Source organism: Nyctibius grandis, chromosome 24 (assembly GCF_013368605.1).
Source record: "Nyctibius grandis isolate bNycGra1 chromosome 24, bNycGra1.pri, whole genome shotgun sequence".
Lineage (NCBI taxonomy): Eukaryota > Metazoa > Chordata > Aves > Nyctibiiformes > Nyctibiidae > Nyctibius > Nyctibius grandis.
This window is the reverse complement of record NC_090681.1, coordinates 7,247,249-7,263,183: the sequence shown is the minus strand read 5'-3', so window position 1 is coordinate 7,263,183 and position 15,935 is coordinate 7,247,249. Positions and strand designations below refer to the sequence as shown.

Below are 15,935 nucleotides of genomic sequence, written 5' to 3'. Positions count from 1 at the left end.
AGCGGTGCCCACGGATTGGGCAGGAGGCGGCGGCGCGAGGCGGGGCGGTGCGCGCGGGCCGGCTGGAGCTGCGACGTTCGGCCGCCGCCATGTGGAGCGGGCACGGTGCGGGCCGGGGCGGCGGGGCCGGGGGGGCCGGGACGGGCTCGGCCGGGGCCGGTGTCTGGGGCCGGCGTGGGGCGGCTGGGGCCGCCGGAGACGGGGGTGCCCGAGACCGCCGCCGCGCCCCGTGATGGCGGTGGCGGCGGGGACGGAGGGCGCGTCCCTGCCAGCGCCTCACGGGCTCTCCCTCTCCCCCCGCAGGTACCTTCGATGGCGGGTACGGCAGCGTGGGCACCTCGGGGCCGGCGGGCGGCTACATGCAGGCCCCGGGCGGCTTCGGCTCCCCCACTGGCACCCAGGCGGAGAAGAAGCAGGTAGGCCGGGAGCGGGGCCTCGGCCGGCGCTGGGCCGCGGCGGCGGGAGGAGCGGGGAGAGGGGCGGCCGCTCCCCGGCGGCGCTGACGGCCCCGCCGTGCCTTGCAGAGAATGCGCTCCCAGAACATCGTGCCCTGCACCGTCTCGCAGCTGCTGGCAGCCGAGCAGGTCGACGAGACCTTCCGCATCTGCGACGTGGAGATCTCCCAGGTGGGTGCCGGGGGAGGGCAGCGGGCAGGAAGGCTGCGGGGAAAACAAACTCCGTTCCCGGATAAACTCTTCCCTCTTCCAACGCAGGTCACCATTATGGGGATAATCCGCCATGCTGAGAAAGCACCGACAAACATTCTCTACAAAGTGGATGACATGACAGCGGCCCCGATGGATGTCAGGCAGTGGGTTGATACTGATGTAAGCACCAGATTCCTTATGAATGTGCTTCTTTAAAAGCTTTTGGGAGAGGTGAAGAGAGAAAACTTAGAAAGATGGGGCTGTTCTGAAAAGTGTGTTAGGAATAACATGCCTCTGAAAGCCAAGGGAGGTGCTGCTGTAGCAGAGATCACTGGTGCTGTACATGACTCTTCTCTGGTTTGGTAATTCATATGTGGTTTTACATTGAATCTCTTTGAATAATTTTTTAGAGTTTAGCTGCTGAATCTCAACCGCTGAATCGAGAGGTTGAGCATAACTTCAAAGAAGGTTCTGCCCTGCTTCTGTTCCCCTAGCCAAGTTACATAGTCGAACACCTACTTTTTTACTATTTGAGGATTCTTTCCTCTTGTTGCTCTGTGAAAATCCCTCAGAAGTGGAGAGAGACAGCAGAGCAGCCAGCTGGCTTTGCTGTCAAGTGTACAGTGCGTTCAGACGAGCAAATATTTTTTTTCTCTGTTTTTCATTTACAGTTATGTTAACCTAACTGCTGTTACTGGACATAGGAACGCATGCCGTTTGTGTTTGCTTGAGATAAGCCTCCTTTCTTAAGTCATTTATTGTGATAACTGAGAAATGGCAACATGAATCAGCAAAACCTTCCTTTCTGCTTTTCCTCTCTGTTAGGAGGCAGGTGGTGAGAATGTTGTGGTACCTCCAGGAACTTATGTAAAAGTAGCTGGTCATCTTCGGTCTTTCCAGGTAAGATCTCCTCCTGTACTCGGCACTGGTGAGGCTGCACCTCAAATCCTGTGTTGAGTTTTGGGCCCCTCACTACAAGAAAGACATCGAGGTGCTGGAGCGAGTCCAGAGAAGGGCAACGGAGCTGGTGAAGGGTCTGGAGCACAAGTGTGATGAGGAGCGGCTGAGGGACCTGGGGGTGTTTAGTGTGGAGAAAAGGAGGCTGAGGGGAGACCTTCTCGCTCTCTACAACTGCCTGAAAGGAGGGTGCAGTGAGGGGGGGTCTCTTCTCCCAGGTAACAAGTGACAGGACGAGAGGAAATGGCCCCAAGGCGCACCAGGGGAGGTTTAGATTGGAGATCAGGGACAATTTATTCACCAAAAGTGTTGTCAAGCACTGGAACAGGCTGCCCAGGGCAGTGGTGGAGTCCCCATCCCTGGAGGGATTTAAAAGCCGTGTAGATGTGGTGCTGAGGGACATGGGTTAGCGGTGGGCTTGGCAGTGCTGGGTTAATGGTTGGACTCGATGATCTTAAAGGTCCTTTCCAACCAAAACGATTCTGTGATTCTCTGATTCTATCACGTTACCCATGTCTGACTCCCAAGTCATGAGGCCTGAAGGGTCGGTGATCTGGCACAGTGTTAGTGGGCTCCCTTTAGAATATCCTCTTAATCGTGGTCTTTGCTCATCCTTTCCTGTCGACAAATCCTTGAATGTTTTTGCCCGGGCTGTATTTAATAACCCTTTAATTGTTCTAAACACCAAGGACACAGGTCCCATTTAAAATGCCACTCTGCAGCAGTGTGTTGTTCTCAGCAGAACAAAGTACTGGCCCCCAGGTTCGTGGGTGTTTGTACCGTAGAGCTTAGACCAGGTTCTGGTTAATGGGGACGCTTCTTGTAGCATGTGATGTGGTTGCCTCATAACTAAATATGATAACTAAATATATGAATAAATATTAGAAAAGGGTGCATGCGTAAAAGCAAAGTGCAGTTAATTACTAGCTGGTTAGGAGGAGATTGTCTTGCGGAATCACATTTGAAAACGTAAGTCAGAAAATTCTGGACTAGTTACATGCAGACAAGCTCCCTGCCTGCCACTGTCGCTGTTCCTGGAGAGCATGGTGGCATTGCCTGAGGAGAAGGAACACGCCTCCACAAAATCCAATGTGAATCAAAGTGAAGACGTTTATTAAGCATAAGCTGTCCCTTTTATACATTTTGTACTTTCCCTGGCTGTAAGCATGTGCATTGCTATTCGCTAATATTACTAAACATACTCTTCTTTGATGTGTTGATTGGTCACTGCTCTGCCACTGGTCCTTCCTTAATTGGCTCCATCAGTTCTTGTTTCTTCTCCTCTGTGTTCGGCTCCCACTGGCTACTCCCTCAATTCTTGTTTGCTCAGCTGCTGTTTTTCCTCATCTCTCGAAGGTCGGCTTGTTGACACTAGCTACATGAATCTTCTCACGCAGCTAGGCCTTCACTCCATACTCTCATACTTCTGGCTCATTACATGACCATTCTGCTCCAAAAAACCCCTCTACAATTGCCTGTTAAACATGTTTCTGTTGCTGTGATGTTAAATTTTTTTTCTTTTCTTTTTTTTTTTTCTCTGAAAGAATAAGAAAAGCTTGGTGGCATTTAAGATCATGCCTCTGGAAAATATGAATGAGTTCACCACACACATACTAGAGATTGTCAATGCACATATGATCCTCAGAAAAAATCTTATGGTACGTACTTTGAAGATCCTGATCCCACCTTGGCCCTTACTGGGTTACTGGTTCTCTCCCAAAGAGAGGGACTTACTGGTTCAACACTAGTTGTGGGGCTGGAAAGCTTGAAGCTGTTGGAGGGCTACAGTGAAGGTGTAACAGAAGTCCTGGCTTCCTTGGAGAGAGGTTATGTTGCAATCCATTTCCAGCTGTTTCTTTTGAGAATCTTTTTAATCACTGTTTCTCTGAAGTAACGCTGAGTCTTTAATGCCGTGAGCTTCTGGCAGCCTGTGTAACCGCAGCAGTTTCACTCTCATTGCAGTCAGCATCAAGAGTGCCTCAGTCGTTTTCCTCTGCTGGGATCGGTGACGTGGGGGGCTATGGAGGAGGTGGCAGCCTACCAGTGAACGGACTCACAGCACATCAGAGTCAGGTAGGTGCAAGCAGCTTCTCCAGGAACGCCGCAGTCGTAGCAGAGGGTGCTGCGCCGTGATGTAGGACAGAGAAACACAAGCTCAGTTACGCTTTGAAGATGGACAGTTCTTCCTTGCTGTCCATTGGTGCTAGAGCAGCTTGGCTGGGTGCTGATGGTGGTGCTTGCTTTTCCAGGTGCTGAACTTGATTAAGAACTGCCCTGTCCCAGAAGGGATGAGTCTTCAAGAGCTGAAACTTCAGCTCCACAATATGAGCATGTCAACAATCAAGTAAGTGTGTGGAAACACAGGATGTTCTGGAAATCCAGGCAGTCCTTCCCTGAGTCTGGTAACAGGAGGCAGAGAGGAAAATAGTGGGCAAGCCCAGATCCTTCCTTGTGAAGAGCTCTAGTAATTTCAGATGTTCCCAGTAGGATGCAGTAGTGAGCTGGAGCTTTTGAAGTCTTCAACGGCTTTGAAGAGGAAATAAAATACTTTGCTCCCTGCTTTCAAAGCAAGCTGTTTAACAGTTCAGTCATAGATACCTGGCAGTACTGCAGTGCCTTAGCAGAATTTTCTCCTGTTCAAGGACCACCTTGCTCTCTGCACACCCATCAAAACTCAGGAATAGGTTGTTCCTGTTCTCCTTTGCTGTCTCTTCTAAACTTCTCCCTGAGACTTAGAAAAACAGTGAACCCTAAAGACAGTAATTAACGTCTGTTATCTTTCTGTGTTCTACCCCCTTTGAAGCAGAGTCCGAGGTACTGCTGTCACCTGGGAGGTACTGAGAGTGGTGGCCTTCCCCTCTGTGGCAGGCAGAGTCTAAGCGCTGCTGGGGGAGCACATTGCTGTAGCTTTGTAGAAACGCTGTGTGCCTCCTGACTGGTGGAGCAGCACTTAAACTGCTCACAGGATAAAGCCAGCGAGAGCTTCCCCTGGCAGGTGCCAGAAGGGAACAGTGGGGACGGGGTCTGTAAGTGGGAAATCAAAATCCCCGAGAGAACGGTGTTGATATGAACTAATTAGCAATTGCCTTTTTTTTTTTTTCCTTCAAAGGCAAGCTGTCGAATTCCTTAGCAGTGAGGGGCACATCTACTCCACTGTGGATGATGATCACTATAAGTCGACGGACGCTGAGTGAAATTACTTCCAGCTGAATTTGGTTCTAAGTGAATGCTTGTCCGTGTATCAAGTAATCCTGCCGAGCTTTGCGACGTGGAAGGTGATCTTTGCTCTTTCTAGCCTGTGAAAGTCCCAGTTACTCTGTGAGTGCTTCCTTGGAACTGAAGGACAAGCAGAACGTGTAGGATTCTGTTAACTGGACCCGATTATATGCTGTGACCATGTGACTGAAAGCATAAACAGATGTGGCAAAACTGAACTCAAAGCTTCAGAGCCTTCAGTTTGTTTTTGTCTCCTTAGAGGATGCCTGTGTTAGACAGAAGAACCTCTTTCTAATCTTGTCCTGGGCAGATTGTCTTTTGTTTCTAGAGCTGTTTCTCCTAACTCAGCTTTCATTCCATTTATTCACAAAGTGGGTAGCCAAGAGTGATATTCCACCAATGTACAGTAATCATGAGTAGATTTTTAATTGCTTTAGTTTATGCATTTAAATCTGTATTTGTACTATGAGGTGATCTTGTTACTAGAAATTTTGAATGTTTCCAATAAAACTTTAACTTGGGTAGTCTTGCGTGTGTGTGTGGCTCTAGAGGCTTTTCTTCTTCCCTAAAGAGGAAAACCATCTGCGTTGACAAAACTATCCCTAAAAAAACAGCCCGTGCTTTCAGAGTCTCTAACTATAGTTATTTTTTTCCTTAGCTTTTGAAGTAAATGGCTTTAAAAAGTCAAGCTGAAATGAATGTCTGGACACTAAGAAATTAAACAATTTAAATTAATTAATTAACAATTAAATTAATTCTCTTTCTCTACTGGAGAAAGCTACACGTTGTTTCAGTGTTCCAGATAGAGCCAGGATCATTCCTGCCACCAAAAGGACATTAGCTGAAGCTCAAATGAATTACATCATGTGGTACAAGTTTTTTATTCTTTAAAAAATAAAGAATAACAAAAACACTTAAGTTAGGAAGCAGCAGGGTTGATATTGGTGACGCATCGTGGTGGGGATAACGGATTTACATATCCTGTTTCTCTGCACCATCCTGCCTCGTTCAGGGAGGCAGCGTGCTGAGGGCGGCTGCTCCAGCCTATTTCTGTCCTCTTAGTCATGATTTCCTTCCTGTTAAATAAAATGCAAACCTGAAAACTACCTTCTGGGAAGTGTTTTGCATTTGTTAATGGCAGCATTTTGGGAGTTCATAAATAGTGAGGAGCATTTTTCACCACCACCCTGTAAGGCGTGTAGCTGTTCTCACAAGAGGAACCACTGCTTTTGTGGTGAGTGCCTTGCTGAAAAGCAGGACCCGGGATCGTTCAAGCTGAACGCTGAGACGCCGAAATGTGCTGCCTGCCAGATGGGAGCTTGGTTTGCAGTGCTGACCTGTCCTTTGACTGCTGCCTGCTGTGTTCCCGGGGGCCTGCAGGAAAAACAGCACGTGCAGCCAGGGCTGGCACCAGTGGGCTCATGGGCTGGTTGACTCTGTGTGCCACGGGAGCTGCAAGTTGTGGCGTTTATGTTACCTGGGACTGGTGAAGTGACCTGGCTTTGAAAAAGCAGTTCTGCCCTGTGCGCATGTCTGTGGGGCTGGCTGCCGGACCCGGGGCATCTGCTGAGGGCATTAACGCTGGGGCAAAACCCGTGTGTGCTGCTCAGGGTCGGAGAGCGGCACAGCTGTAGCCCTGGGTGCTCTTCTGGGGCTAAACTGTGCTATAGATGTGTAACGGGAACTTCCAGGCTATGGAGGCCGGCGGATCTAGAAGTCAAAAGTACTGTTGTTTCCCTTTTGCAGGAGGTGTGCAGATTAGGAAGAAATTTCTTACGATGATGGTGATGAGACACTGGCACAGGTTGCCCAGGGAGGCTGTAGATGCCCCATCTCTGGAAGTGTTCCAGGTCAGGTTGGATGGGGCTCTGAGCAACCTGATCTAGTGGACGGAGTTGGACTAGATGACCTTTAAAGGTCTCTTCCAACCCAAACCATCCTGTGATTCTCTGATTCTATGCTGTAGGTGTTGTTAATTAATGGCTAGCACCTGTTGCGGATGAGTCCTGGGTTCTCCCTCCTTGGTGTCTATTCAGTGAAGGGACCTCAAAAGCAACAGGCAGTGTCTCTCCCACAACGCTGATTTGAGGAGCAAGTGCCGATACTGAGTGTAAATCCCAGGGCAGAACAAGCGCCAGCGAAGGAAACCAGCCCAAACCCAAGCTAGGACTCAAGCCAAGCTCGAATGAATGAGATCCTCTCTGCAGCTTTGGGACTCTGCCCTGGGCACTGAGTGAGGAATGACATGAACTGAAAAACTGAACCCAAAGCTACTCTTCGCTGGAAGAGGGAAAAAAGAAAACCCAATTTGATCTTAAATGAAATTTAAAATTTATTTTCCAGATCTGATTTGGAAGGAGTGCAGTGTGTGATGCAGGAGTGAAATGCCTACTTGCTCTTGGCCTAAAGCTCTCCCCTCATCAGCTCTTTTCCTTAAAGCACATCAGGACTGTGGGGTCTTTGTCTCTGACACTTTCCTGGGGCTTTGCCAAACTTTCAGGAAAAGAAGAGTTGAACTTTGGTCCTTATTTGATTTTTCAGGTCATTTTTTGCATCCAATGCCATGAGTGCAGCAGGGGCCTTTGTAGGTGCCAAGAATCTGCAAGAATGCGACAAGCATGAGGGGACTGTGGAGGTCTAGGACAGACAGTGCTTCCAGTTAAAACCAGACGAGAAAGCCAGCGGGTTTGGCTGTACTTCAGAAAAATGCAGCTGCTGCCTTATGGAAGTGGGTTTCTGACATGCAATTGTCAAAAATGTGTCACTCAGTGGTTTGTGCCCCAGCTGGGGCGTCGCTGGCACTGTGTGAAGTCCCTCGTCATGTCACCTTCTAACCCCATCCCACCCCACGTGCCAAACAGCGTCTGGACATGCTGGCCCCAAAGCATCTCCATCTAGAAGCATCCGTAATCCCAGCTCAGATGCCAAGGTAATGCAGCAGAGCAGAGTGAGGTCCGTGTCCCAGGGCCTGTGTGGGCATCTCAGTGGCATCTTGGTGGCCGCCCAGCTGTGTGCTGGTCTGCTGCTGTCACAGAGTCCCACGGGTGACAGCTGAGGACACAGCCCACAACAGGGGTTTCTGTCCCGACAGCATACGGGCTGCTTGCCTTCAAGGCAAGCGGGCATGTTTCTGCAGGATTGAGGCAGCTGGAGGTTGTGCTGTGCATCCCCCGGGCTGTATTTAGCCTCTACCAGTAACTGATGCCATGTGAGGTCTCAGAGGATTTGGAGATTAGGTGGCTTCCAGAAACTAGAAGACTAGAAAGGAAAAATGGCCTGCATTTTGCGAATGGGCTTCTGCATGTTGTCATCAACAGTTTCGTAATCGTGTTCATCGCTGTCGCTCTCCGAGCCTGGAAGGGAAGAGAGAGCACAGCCTGTGGACACGCACTGCCACGGGCCGCGACAGAAACCCCCCGGGCGACGCCCCCAACCTGCCCTCCCCACCTCCCTCCTCTGAGCTGCGCCCGGACACGGCGGGGACCGAGGGTGTGGGGGCAGAAGGGCCTCTTGCAGTGTGGTGGCAGCTGCTCTACCACCACAGACACCAGCCTCTGCAGCCGCCAGTCCCTGTGACCTGGGGCGGGGGTGGGAAGGCGCCCCGTTCGGGAGCAGATGGAGGCCAAGGACTTGTCGGCGGCGTTTGCCACGCCAGCACCCTTGAGGTCAAGCCTTGCTTCCCCTTGTGCCATGGTCCCTGTGTGGGACAAGGGGTTGGGGTGGCCTCCCGATGGGTCCCCCTGTTTGTGGGACAAGGAGATGGGTCAGCTCCCCACGGGTTCCCCACAACATGTGGGAAAAGGGAATGGGGCAGACCCTATGGATACACCCAGCCTGTGGGACACAGAGGTGGGGCAGTCACCCATGGGTCCCCCCCTGCATCTGGGACAAAGGGATAGGTAGGTGCAGCCCCCACGGGGACCCAGCCGGCTGGGGCGCAGATGTCCCCAGCAGAACATCCCTGCCCCAGGGGCCCCTGAGGACAGCCCTGGGGAGGGGGTGGCCAGCAGCACCCCCCCAGATAAGCATGACCCAGGAGGTGCCGGGGGCCTCACCTGCGTCCCTGGGGCATCCCCGCCAGCCACACTGGCTGGGGGTGCTGGGCCGGGGCAGGGCCGGGAGCAGCGGCAGTGGAGGAGCTGGGCAGGTGCTCGCTGGTGGGGAGCCGGGAACTCGGGCTCTGGGGTCCGATAGGCGCCTTCCCTCAGGGCCTGTTCCTGCCTGTGCTGGCTTGGGGGGCCGCGGCGGCAGTGGTGGCAGTGGAGGAGCCGAGCGGGTGCTCACTGGTGGGGAGCCGGGGACTGGGGCTCTGGGGGCTGAGGGGTGCCTCCCCCCAGGGCCTGTCCCTCCCTGCCCCGGCTTGGGGGGCCGTGGGGGCGGCGGGGCCAGGCCGCGGGGCAGCTGGGCCAGCAGCCGGTAGTAGAAGGCCTCGGTCAGCTCCTCCACCCGGGAGCAGCGGGTGCAGGGGGCCGCGGGGCGGACGGGCCCCTCGCGCAGCAGGATGGAGAAGTCCATCCACCGCGGCGGGATCTCGAAGCCCTCCTGCGGCTCCTCGCAGAAGCTGCCCACCAGGAAGGGCTGGTCCAGACGGGCCTCCAGCCGCAGGGCGGGCAGGACGCCCAGCGCGTCCCGCTCCAGCCCTGGGTCGGGGGCCACCACCCGCACCTCGCAGGGCAGCGGCTGCCGTGCCAGCAGCTCTGCCAGCCCGTACTTCTTGCTGTCACACATCTCCTCCACGAAGCTGCCCCCCAGGTCCAGCGGCAGCAGCAACTCCTCGCCTTCCTCCTCCTCCTCGCCATGGCGGTGGCAGAGCAGCCGGGCGCTGGGGCCGTTCCCCTGCAGCCCCTGGGCCTGCAGCCGGTCGCCCACGCCAAGCGGGGGCACGGTGTCCCCCCGGCCCTCGCAGTCCTGTGTCACCACCACGTGCAGCCGCTGGCCAGGCCGCAGGCTGGCCGCCAGCTCCTGCACCCCCGCAAACTGCCGGGGCCGCCGGCGGAACCGGCCCTGGTAGGCGCTGGAGAGGAGGAAATGGCGGCTGCTGCTGGGGGCCGAGGCCAGGACGCGCCAGGCGCGGGAGCGGCCATGGAGCTGCAGCCGCTGCCCCCGCCGCAGCCGTGGCACCCAGGCGCTCTGGAAGATGGTGGGGCTGGCTGGACCCTCCAGGATCTCGGCCTGGGCCGGCAGAGCTTCCTCCATCCCCAGCACATCGCTCAGCAGCAGTGGCTGGGCGAAGTGGACGTGCTGTGCCTCCTCCGTGATGTCCTCCACGTCCACCTCCAGCGTGGAGGGGATCTTCACCACGTCCTGCCGCACTGCAGGGGCAGAGCCGCCCTGACCCCGCGCTCGGCCTCTCCCGGGCCCGTGTGGGATTGGACCCTCACCTCCTGTCCCCCCCACCTGCAGCCACCCACACCCTGTGCATCGGGGTACCAGCACCAAACTGGTGTAGGCCCCTGACCCTGCAACACCCCCATCCCAACCCACAGCATCCCCGTCCTGACTCCACAGCCTCACCCCCCAACCCCTCAGCACCCCAACCCTGAACCCACAGCACCCTGCCCTGACCCTGCAGCATCCTGTCCCCGACCCCACAGCACCCTGACCCCACAGCACCCTGCCCTGACCCTGCAGCATCCTTGCCCCGACCCCACATCATCCCTGCCTTGACCCTGCAGCATCCTTGCCCCAACCCCACAGCACCCTGCCCTGGATCCCACAGCATCCCCACCGCGACACCCCAGCACCCCGCCTGCCCCATCCGGACTCACGGTGCATGGCAGCATGAACCTCGTAGACGGGGTGCAGGAGCAGGGTGTGGGGGCCGATGGCGGGGCACAGCAGGGGCTGTGGCCGCCCGTCCCACTGCCCCAGCACCTGGTGCAGCGTCAGGCCCCGCTGTCTGCTGCCCTCCAGGAACGGTCCCCGCAGTGTCGGGTACAGTCTTGGGGCTGGGGCAGGCTGGAAAAGACCTGTGGGACAATGAGGCTGAGCCTACAGGGGCTGCAAAGGTCTCACCCAGGAGGAGAGCACCCATTGGGTTTGGGCTGGGACAGGGCAGCCCTGCTCACCCTTAAACGTCAGTGGCAGATCTGTTGTCTGCCCTGTCTCCGTGTCCTCACAAATGACCTTCTGCAGTACCACGGCCATGACTTTCAGCAGGTCGCCCGTTGACAAGCAGCATTCGTTGCCCGAGATCTCGTACACGGACCCTGCAAGGTGATGAGGCAGATTTTCTCAAACAAAATGTGTCTACCAGCATTTCGTAGAATCATGGAATGGTTTGGGTTGGAAAGGACCTTCACAGATCATCTGGTCCAAACCTCTTGCCATGGATGTTCCCTGCAGGAACATCTTTCACTTGATCAGGTTGCTCCAAGCCCCATCCAGCCTGACCTTGAACACTTCCAGTGATGGGGCATGCACAACTTCTCTGGGCAACCTGTTCCAGTGTCTCACCACCCTCTGTAAGCTGCCCTTTGCTGCTTCCTCAGAACACCTGCAGGTGGTTGGTCCTCCTGTCCAACGCTTGGGAGCTTCTGACTGAACTCAAACATATGAAGGATGTGCAGAAGTGGTGGCAGCAGGAGGAGGTGGCACAGAAGGTGCACAGAGACATGGTCTAGCATGCAGGGATGAGGTTAGGAAAGCCAAAGCCTGCCCGGAGCTGAATCTGTGCAGGGATGTGAAGGGCAAGAAGACAGACTTCTACAGGTACATCATCAACAAAAGGAAGACTGGGGAAAATGCAGGTCTGCTGCTGAATGGGGCAGGGGACCTGGTCACAAAGGACACAGTGAAGGCCGATGTGCTCAACACCTTTTTGGCCTCAGTCTTTACAGGTATGACCAGCCTTCAGAAATTCCCCTGAGACCAGGGGTAAAGTCTGGAGCTAGGAAGACCTACCCTTGGTGGAGGAGGACCAGGTAAGCGAGCACTAAACAGACATACAAAGTCCATGGGGCCTGTTGGGATGCACCCATGAGTGCAAACTTTGTGAGGCCACTCTCTGAGAGGTCATGGGCAATTGAGAGAGGTTCCTGAAGACTGGGAAGAAAAGCAAATGTCACTCCTATCTTCAAGACAGGCAAGAGAGAGACCTATAGGCCAGTCACACTCCCCTCAGCCCCTGGGAAGGTAATAGAGCAGATAATTCTGGAAACCATTACCAGACACATAAAGCACAAAAAGGTGATTGGGATTAGTCAGTATGGGGAAATCATGCTTATCCAACCTGATCACCTTCTACACTGAGGTGACTGGCTTGGTGGAGAAGGGGAGAGCAGTGGGTATTGTTTACCTTGACTTCATTAAGGCTTTTGGCACTATCATCTCCCGTCACATCCTCATAAAGAGGCTCATGAACAATGGGCTGGATGAGCAGATACTCGGGTCGTCTAAAACCTGGCTGAATGGCTGGGCCCAGGGAGTGGTGAACAGTGGCACCAAGTCTAGTTGGAGGCCAGTCAGTAGTGGTGTGCCCCAGGGATCAATACTGGGGCTAATCCTGTTTAACTTCTTTGTTGATGATGTGGATGATGGGGCAGAGTGCACCCTCAGCAAGTTTGCAGATGACAGCAAACGGGGAGAAGAGCCTGACAGGTCAGAGGGTCGTGCTGCCATCCAGAGGGACCTGGAGAGGCTGAAGAAATGAGCTGACAGGAACCTCATGTAGTTCAACAAGAAGTGCAATATCCTGCCCCTGGGGAGGAACAACCCCTGGCACCAACACAGGCTGGAAACCAGTTTGGTAGAAAAGAACCTGGGGATCCTGGTGGGCACCAGGTTGAACATCAACCAGCAACGTGCCCTTGCTGCAAAGAAGGCAAATGGTGTCCTGGGCTGCATTAGGCAAAGCATGGCCAGCAGGTCGAGGGAGGTGATCCTTGCCCTCTGCTCAGCACTGGTGAGACCACCCCTGGAGTGCTGTGTCCAGTGCTGGGCTCCCCAGTATAAGAGAGACATGGACATACTGGAGAGAGTCCAACAAAGAGCCAAAAAGATGATGAAGGGACTGGAGCACCTCTCCTGTGAAGAAAGGCTGAGAGAGCTGGGACTGTTCAGCCTGGAGAAGACAAGGCTTGGGGGTAATCTCATCAACATATATAAATACCTGAAGAGAGGATGAAAAGCCAGGCTCTTCTTGGCCATGTCCAGTGCTGGGACCAGAGGCCATGGGCACAAACTGGAATACATGAAACTTCCTCTGAACGTAAGGAAACATTTTTTTACTGTGAGGGTGGTCAAGCACTGGGGCAGGTTGTCCAGAGAGATTGTGGAGTCTCCATCAATGGAGATATTCAAAAGCCACCTGGCCAAAGTCCTGAGCAAACAGCTCCTGCTGACCCTGCTTGAGCTAGGGGTTGGCCTGGATGATCTCTGCCAGCCTCGGTGATTTAGTGATTCCCATCACACGTAACCATGCCGTGTGCCATTAAAAATACCAGTTACATAGTGGGGGCCCCTCTGCTTGGCCAGCTGTGATGAGGTCCCTGGGACAGTGGGGAGAGGACTGACCCATGGCCTGGCCCTGGCCACAGGCTTTGTCCTTTCTGGGACGTGAGCCAAAGCCGGGCGTCCCGGCACTCATGGGTACACGGATGTCCCTGAGGGAGCCCCAGTGCCTGAGGCCAAGGGGACCCCCGCCCCACGGGACTGCAGAAGGGGGCCATGGGATAGGGGTGGAGGGTGCTGGGGAAGGAGGGCAGCTACTCAGGGGGTCTTTGTTGGGCTGATGCTTATTTCTAAGGAATCAGGAATGCCTGGAAGCTTCTACAGCCCATATCCTGGAAAGCTGCCAGCGCTGGTAACTGCACAGGAGTCGTAACAGAAAAGTGGTGCAGAAGAGCACAATGTGAATGGCTGGAGGCTGAACCGATGTAACTCAGATGAGCAATGCAGCAGGAAAGATTCAGCACTTGATCATGCTGTGAAGGGACAGGGTAGATGTGCCTTTCCTGGAGCAGGAGCTCCTCAGGCTATGGACCACATCACAATATCCTCCAACACAAGCAATGCCCTTTTCTGCCCTTAAACCTCTGCATTCATTGAGCTGCTACCAAACCTTCTGTGCAGCTCCAAACTTCTCCCCTTCCTGGGATGAACTCATGCCAAACCCCTTGCTATGCAAAGCAGAAAGCACCAGCTACCTCATCATGACTACCAGCAACTCCTACCCAAATGGACTGCTGCTGGTGGAACAGCAGTGGTTTTACTCGTTTAGCAACTTTAAGATGTTATCAAGGCCACGAGAAATCTTTGGGAAAGCTAAACATCCACCCCAACTGAGCTACAGAGAAGCAGAGCAAGACCACCCCAACCACTTTTCCTACTCTTTAAAAGCCAGTATAACCTAAACAAATGCTACAAAACCTACAAGTCCTGACAGTAATTGCCACATTGGTGTTGCCAGGATCCTGCTGTGCATTCCCAGCTTTTTTGGGAGCCCCAGAAATCCAGCAAAAGCATTTGCTAATTTCTGGCTCTATTCCACATTGCCACCAAGGAAGCCATGATGGTCAAGGCTTCTCCTCAACCTAAGGTGTGCCCAGGGCCATGGCCCGGGAGGAAGCAGAGAGCTCAGACCAGGTTGCTCTCTGCGTCCATGCCGGACTCACAGAATCAGGTTGGAAGAGCCCTCTGGGATCATCGAGTCCAACCATTGCCCTGACACCACCACGTCAACTAGACCATGGCACTAAGTGCCATGTCCAGTCTTTTCTTAAACACATCCAGAGATGGTGACTCCACCACCTCCCTGGGCAGCCCCTTCCAATGTCTAATGACCCTTTCTGAGACGAAATTCTTCCTAATGTCCAACCTGACCCTCCCCTGGCGAAGCTTGAGGCTGTGTCCTCTTGTCCTATTGCTAGTTGCCTGGGAGAAGAGGCCGACTCCCACTCCGCTACAACCTCCCTTCAGGTAGTTGTAGACTGCAATAAGGTCACCTCTGAGCCTCCTCTTCTCCAGGCTAAACACCCCCAGCTCCCTCAGCTGTTCCTCATAAGTCAGACCCTCCAGACCCTTCACCAGCTTGGTCGCCCTCCTCTGGACTCGCCCTCCTCCTCTCCTCGCGTTGGAGCCGGGGCAATGCCGTCCCACGTTCCTTCAGCCACTGAGAACTTGGCTCCATCCCTGCCAGATCCACCGCCAGCAGGTGATTCACTGCCTGGGATGAGAGCTGTGCATGAAGTGGAGGACCAGCCTGGATGGTTTTTGGTGCCTTACCACTTTCCTAGCAGCACGATTGAATGCACTGGGGCGCTCAGCTGGGTGGGCACTGGGTGTAGAAGAGAAGGCTTTTTGCAAGCGTCTGTGCCTTAGGCACCAGTGCCTGGTGGTGGCATGAGGTCCTGTGCCTCTCCTTAGGCACGGGCACCCCAGTGGCAGGGGAACAGCCATCTCCAAGGCAGGAGGGGGGAGCCCCGGCTGCAGTGCCATGGAGGGGGAGGTGGCACAGCCTTGGGGCACCCTTTGCAAGCAGCAGGCACCCAGCACTCACCTTGGAAGTAGACACCGGAGCAAATCCTAAGGATGCGGGGCAGGGTGGTGGGGTCCAGGGAGCAGATGTATTCCTGGAAGGAGAGGGGCTCCATGGCCGTGCTGCCAGTTGTTCCAGGGCACTCTGCAGAGAGGGGAACTGTGTGGGAAGCAGCTCTGGGCTCTGCTTTCACTTCCGCTTGCCTTTCACTTCTGCTTCTAGCAGTGAGAAGCTCACTCTCTGGCCACAGCCCCATGGTGATGGCAGCTCTCCAGCCTGCACAGACTGACTGACGCGCTGCTGGGACAACCCTCTTCCTGGCTCCCATCACCCATCATGGTTTGGTGTCCCTCAGTCCTGGCCCTGGTGGTGCTGCTGGTGCTGAGGTTGGGTGAAGGCATGGACTCCCCCAGCTCTGCCGTGGTGCTGTCCTGGCTTGACCAATGCTCCAGCCTGTCCTACCCAGGCTGTCCCCATCCCACATCTCCCATGTACCAGCCAGACAGAATGATGGTGCTGTGGAGCAGAGGGCAGGTCCGAGAGGTCCACACCAGAGAAAGTGAAGGGCTGTGTGCAGACACCCATCCCCCCTTACGAACACACAGGCACCTCCATCCTGCTCACCTCAGGGCTTTCAG

The 15,935-nt window shown here is 54.6% G+C and overlaps 2 protein-coding genes across 2 annotated transcripts; one reads left to right on the top strand and one right to left on the bottom strand.

Annotated features, from left to right (window-relative positions):
* The first annotated feature begins 31 nt into the window (after nt 1–31).
* Nucleotides 32–5,926, top strand: RPA2 (replication protein A2). The gene is made up of 9 exons (XM_068417879.1): nt 32–105; nt 304–416; nt 525–626; nt 714–827; nt 1,473–1,547; nt 3,149–3,262; nt 3,567–3,677; nt 3,854–3,948; nt 4,714–5,926. Exons 1-9 carry the CDS (start codon nt 90–92, stop codon nt 4,796–4,798), a joined length of 825 nt encoding a protein of 274 aa, XP_068273980.1. The 5' UTR covers nt 32–89; the 3' UTR covers nt 4,799–5,926.
* Nucleotides 5,927–7,195: 1,269 nt separating this feature from the next.
* Nucleotides 7,196–15,468, bottom strand: THEMIS2 (thymocyte selection associated family member 2). The gene is made up of 5 exons (XM_068418009.1): nt 15,319–15,468; nt 10,889–11,029; nt 10,589–10,789; nt 8,876–10,132; nt 7,196–8,173 (listed from the first exon to the last, which is right to left on the bottom strand). The coding sequence occupies exons 1-5, from the start codon at nt 15,410–15,412 to the stop codon at nt 8,079–8,081; spliced, it is 1,788 nt and encodes a 595-aa protein (XP_068274110.1). The 5' UTR covers nt 15,413–15,468; the 3' UTR covers nt 7,196–8,078.
* Between the last annotated feature and the right edge of the window lie 467 nt (nt 15,469–15,935).